The following is a 6,091-nucleotide window of genomic DNA, read 5'->3' as shown; positions in this document are numbered from 1 at the left end:
AACGTCATTAATGTTGTCCAGCTTGTTGATGCAGTGCAGTGAGATAAGAGAAAAGAGTGGACAGTGACTCTTTGACGGACGTATGTACCAGGATAGGTGCGTGAAACGGAGCTAGCGCTATGGTGCGAGCGAGACGCGAAAGCGTCGTACGGTGCGTCCTGTTCGAACGCATGAGTGGGAGTGAGACGGCAATGCATGAGTCGCACTGAGTCGTACCTGGGAGCTTTTTAAGTTTTATTTGCTTACTGTATTATTTCCAGAGCTTCATATGGATATTAAGGGTATTGACTACCTTATTACAACGGTTTATGTAATATCCTGTAAAAAAAAAGGTGGATACAAGTCTCCTTATTTCAGTGTTCACCCGGTTTAAAATCTTGGATCTCGAGGAACACACGAATTCATTCGACCAATCAAAAACGTGGAACTAGTTCGAGAGTCTCGTTCAGGTGGCGCGTCGAGGCGCCAAAACACAGCTCCAGATTATCACGCGTAGTATTACTATATATACACGACCAATCAAAAACGTGGAACTGCTTCGAGGGCCCTCCGCTAAGGTGGCGCGCCGAAACCAGAGAAAAATTGAGACCACCAAAAACAGGCTCATTGGCAATCTCCCTACTCGTCTCTGTAGCAACGATACGGAAGCGGTTGCTAGGGTCTCTAAGGACTTCACGGAGCACGAAACGTGATTAGGAACATCGAGCATGCTCCGTTCCGTAATTTATAACGGCTTACGTTTAAAATACATAGCAGCGATACGGAAGCGGTTGCTAGGGTCGCTAAGGATTTGACGGAGCACGAAACGTCATTGTCAAATGTCATTACCTGTCACCTGTCATTACCAGCTCTATAGACGAGGTCATTATCAATATCGTTAGAGAAATGAAATTTCTCTACGATACAAGTCATCGTGACTTTAAAAATGAAGTAATGATTTACTCATATGTATGAATAAACGTATACACATTTTTTTTTATGTTTATATATTGACAGATAATGACAGGTGACAGGTAATGACATTTGACAATGACGTTTCGTGCTGCGTCAAATCCTTAGCGACCCTAGCAACCGCTTCCGTATCGTTGCTATGTATTTTTAACGTAAGCCGTTATAAATTACGGAACGGAGCATGCTCGATGTTACTCATCACGTTTCGTGCTTCGTGAAGTCCTTAAAGACCCTAGCAACCGCTTCCGTATCGTTGCTATGTATTTTTAACGTAAGCCGTTATAAATTACGGAACGGAGCATGCTCGATGTTACTCATCACGTTTCGTGCTTCGTGAAGTCCTTAAAGACCCTAGCAACCGCTTCCGTATCGATGCTATGTCCAAAACGTCATAAAAATCGTAGAGACTTAGTAAACGCTCGGTTTTAAAAACGATTTTCTCCCTCTTGATTGGAGGATCCAATGGAATTACGTAAATATCAAATGAAGATCTTATTGCTTATTTCCAGTGTGTAAACAATCTAGATTATTTCATCTGAATCATTGATCTAGATTAATTTGTACGATCTTTTGATCTGATGTAGATCCTTTTTCAAGTGATAATCTTTAATCTGATTTAGATCAAACATAGGAATGATCTTTAATCTAAAATTAATATTAAGGTTATTGTACTATACTAGAGAGGATACGTATAAGATTGAAAAAGAATAACCAAAGGTTTACATGATGGTTTAGTTAATACCGATTTAAAGGAATTGACAAATCATAGACAATTTTTAGGAATATTAGCAATTGATCAATTCCTTTAGATTGGTACTGACAACCGGATTAATGGCCAGTTTCTTCACCTTCGGATAAAATTTATTCTGTGGATAAATCCCCAGCTAATCAATCATTTTTATATTTTATAAGTTTATCCGTAGGATAAATTTTATCCGAAGGACGTGAGTTCCGAACTCGAGACTCTCGGACGTTAATCCAGCATCAAGCACGTGTGCTATCGAGTCATTGTGGTATATTATTTAGCAAACTTATATTTGTGTAGTTACCCACGTTCGAGAGTTTTTAAAAGTTTTATTTGCTTACTCTATTATTTCCAGAGCTTCATATGATTATTAAGAGTATTGAGTACCTTATTACTACGGTTTATGTAATATCCTGTAAAAAAAAAGTTGGATACAAGTCTCCCTATTTGAGTGTTCACCCGGTTTAAAATCGTGGATCTCGAGGAACACACGAATTCATTCGACCAATCAAAAACGTGGAACTAGTTCGAGAGTCTCGTTCAGGTGGCGCGTCGACGCGCCAAAACACAGCTCCAGATTATCACGCGTAGTATTACTATATATACACGACCAATCAAAAACGTGGAACTGCTTCGAGGGCCCTCCGCTAAGGTGGCGCGCCGAAACAGAGAAAAATTGAGACCACCAAAAACAGGCTCATTAGCAATCTCCCTACTCATCTCTGAATGTACTATACTAGAGAGGATACGTATAAGATTTAAAAAGAATAACCAAAGATTAACGATCAAATGACCAATGAAATGTATTTGCTCTCTCAGCGGGTTTTGCTGAACATACCCAATCACGTTGATTTGTTTTTATAAGCTTTGCACCATTCGTTAACTCTACCCTACCTTTATATGTGTTGGATAGAACATATGTGACCGGTTATATAAGATTCAAATATTAAAAATGAGTATCAACCGCAATTGACAGTCATCAGCGGAGTATCATTATTTCATTGTGATCTGTAAATACAATAGCGAGTATTAGTCAGTACCTAAGCGTGCAATTATGGCAGATGCCATTCTAGAAGAAGAAGAAGCAGATAATGTGCAAGTACAAGAAGGCGTAAAGTTGTAAAAGTACCATATATCCTTCGAGGTGAATATTTTTGTATATTAGAAAAAACGGACACCAAAATTAAGGCAAAATGCAAAATTTGTATGGATGGAAAAGGTTCTTTGTCTGGCGATATCCGGTCAACCGGAAATTTTATCAGACATTTAAAGGTAAGTTTATACTCAAAATGTATTATTATAAAAATATAAACATTGTAATTGTATCTGCTATTACATACCAGGCAGCTACAATTTCTTAAGATCTTGGAGAACATGGAATCATTTTAGGGTTCATAAGTTAATGTTGTAATAAATTTTGATGTTATCTGTATTCTTGTGCAGAGCGATTTAAGAGCATTGTAAATATGATTTATGCATTATTGTTAAGTGGATTATGCTTAAAGGGTTCATAAGTTAATGTTGTAATAAATTTTGATGTTATCTGTATTCTTGTGCAGAGCGATTTAAGAGCATTGTAAATATGATTTATGCATTATTGTTAAGTGGGTTATGCTTAACTTTTCATACATATATTGCAGTAAATGATTGTGTGGCACTACAAAAAATATTTGAATCATAAGAATGATCTAAAGATACAAATGAAAAAGTCAAAACACAAAGATCACTCCCAATCCAGTGTAAAGGCATGGATAAAAGGTTTCCATTCTGCAGTATCAAAAATAAAGGTATGTATAATTTGCTTATTAAATGTTCCTATAGAAAAAATTCAATGTAATCTCAATGTTGTAAAACCTTGTACGACAGCATAAAGCTTGCAAATGTATTCCTTATAATTATCTAAACAAATTTGAAACTGCAACATTAGGATTTTTAACTGGATCAGAGTGGTGGAGGTCGATTCGACCCAGGCCAACCACACGCTAAAGTGGTAAAAAAGAGCCCTACAGTGATTGAGTTAAGAAAGTATTTAATTTAATTGAGCATATTAAACATGTGTAATATACATTATAATTAGCAAGTGTTTAGTGAATGAATCATCTGTCATCAGACCGACTAGTTAAACTAAATTAGAGTACTCTATTTCATGAATCATTGGTGGATATTTTTCAGTTGTTATATAAACCTTACTTCATAGGACAATCTTAATAATAGGTTGATATCTCGCTACAATATTATCTTAAAAATCATGTTTCTTACAGCTATTGCAGTTGGTGGCATCTTACATTATAGAAGAAATGAGACCTGTGGTTACTGTAAAAAAGCCAGCATTTAGAAGCCTTATTAAACAGCTTTCGGGATTGACACCTCCAAGTAGACAGGCTGTAACTAATTACTGCATTGAGTTAGAGGAATCAAAAAAGACTGCTCTGAAAGTAGAGTTGCAAGCAGCAAAATACTGCTGTACCACTGCTGATATTTGGAGTCATCACAGTCGAAGCTTCATAGGAGTAACAGGCCATATCATAGATAAGGATAATTTTCAACGAAAATCGTATTTGCTTGCATGTCGTAGAATGAAGTTCTCTCATACCTTCTTAGATATAGCTAAGACTCTGTTGGATATTCATGAGGAATATGATCTTCAAGCTTCAAAACTTGTTGCAACAGTGACTGATAACGCTTCTAATTTTGGAAAAGCTTTTCGAATCTTTCAAATGCCCTGCGCAGTAAATTCAGAGGATGAAGAGTTTTTAGACGATCCGTTGGAATCGGAAATGGAGATAGTTCCATTACCCAATAATCTTCGCGATTTTGTAAGTGAAGATTATACTGGCATTATGGAAGATGCCAACCAGTATTTACCAGAGCATTTCAAATGTGGCTCACATACATTGAATTTGATAGCAACAACTAATGCTGCCAAAGCCCTAGAAGATCGAAATTATAAGCGAGCCTACCAATCAGCATTTAGCAAATCATTTAGCCTGTGGAATTTGTGTAGCCGATCTACGACCGCTGTTGATATTGTTGACGAAACTTGTTCTGTTAAACTTTCTATACCATGTCCAACTAGATGGAATTCTATATATGATAGTTTATCTTAGCTCTTGTCTATAAAACAATACCTTCCAAGTCTCTGTGAAAAGCTAAAAGTGCCTAAGTTCAAAGTTGCAGACATAGAATTCTTAACAGAATATTTGGCAGTAACAAAACCTCTTGCTTTGGCAATAGATATTTTTCAAGGAGAAAAAAATTGTTTTTTTTTGGCATTGTGTTGCCCACTGTTGTGCAGTTACAACAATCACTGGCACAAAATACACATTTAACATATTGTACTGCGCTTAATGAAGCATTGTTAGATGGCTTGAGAAAACGTTTCGGATATGTAATAGATTTTCATAACACAGCGAGTAAGCCATTTATATTAGCAACGATAACTCATCCAAAATTTAAACTGCGGTGGATATCAGCATTGTTTGAAAATGAGCAATCTCATGCAGAACAAATATGTCGAAATTTGCTTTTTAAACAAGCCGAAGTAGTACGTGAATCTTTGCAATTGAGAGAAAACTCCGGGTCTGAAGAAAGTATGACACTCTCCTCCGATGATGATACTAAGTTTTTTAAATTTATGACTTCAAAAATCAGACAGTGTGAATAATAACAATAGTTCGCACGAGAAAACTCCGGGTCTGAAGAAAGTATGACGCTCTCCTCCGATGATGATACTAAGTTTTTTAAATTTATGACTTCAAAAATCAGACAGTGTGAATAATAATAATAGTTCGCACATGGAATGTCTCACTTACCTTGACGAAAAAAGTAAGGATATCCAAGTTTTAACGAAATATCCAATAGTTAAGGAAATGTTTCTACAATACAAAACTGTAATTTCGTCGCCCGCACCCGTTGAAAGGGCGTTTAGTGTTGGTGGTCAACTTTTAACCCCCAGACGTAATAAGTTAACGGATGAAACATTTGAAAGGCTTCTTTTTTGCAAATATAACAGTGGGGTTGGTAATATTTCATAAATTAGATAACTATCGAATATTACAAATTTAATTTTAATTGCATTTGAGGATTATAATCATAATAAAATGAATAGAAGATAGTTTCTTTATTTACGTCTTATAATTGATGTTAGTACTGTTTTGGTAACGCGAAAGCAGAAAATTGTAACCAGTTATTGTAATAGTGATTCTTCTTTAAATATACATTGCATAGAACCTAATATTCATTCTTCTGATGAAATACAAAATCTACAATTCAATTAAACTTTATTTCTACATTTTGCAAACTGCTATATTGATTCTTTGTGGCGATAGTGGCAGAATCCTTTCTACATTGGGATGTATTTGGTGGTATTTTTTTGTCATGGTTCGATTCTACAAA

At 35.9% G+C, this 6,091-nt stretch overlaps 1 protein-coding gene across 1 annotated transcript; it reads left to right on the top strand.

Moving 5' to 3' along the window:
- The first annotated feature begins 3,336 nt into the window (after positions 1 to 3,336).
- LOC107267252 lies at positions 3,337 to 5,369 on the top strand. The gene is made up of 2 exons (XM_015738709.2): positions 3,337 to 3,483; positions 3,958 to 5,369. Exons 1-2 carry the CDS (start codon positions 3,340 to 3,342, stop codon positions 4,801 to 4,803), a joined length of 990 nt encoding a protein of 329 aa, XP_015594195.1. The 5' UTR covers positions 3,337 to 3,339; the 3' UTR covers positions 4,804 to 5,369.
- Positions 5,370 to 6,091: the final 722 nt, after the last annotated feature.

This window comes from Cephus cinctus, unplaced genomic scaffold, assembly GCF_000341935.2.
Source record: "Cephus cinctus unplaced genomic scaffold, Ccin1 Ccin1_scaffold0386, whole genome shotgun sequence".
Lineage (NCBI taxonomy): Eukaryota > Metazoa > Arthropoda > Insecta > Hymenoptera > Cephidae > Cephus > Cephus cinctus.
Note: the sequence above shows the minus strand (reverse complement) of the source record. Positions and strands in the feature narration are given on the sequence as shown.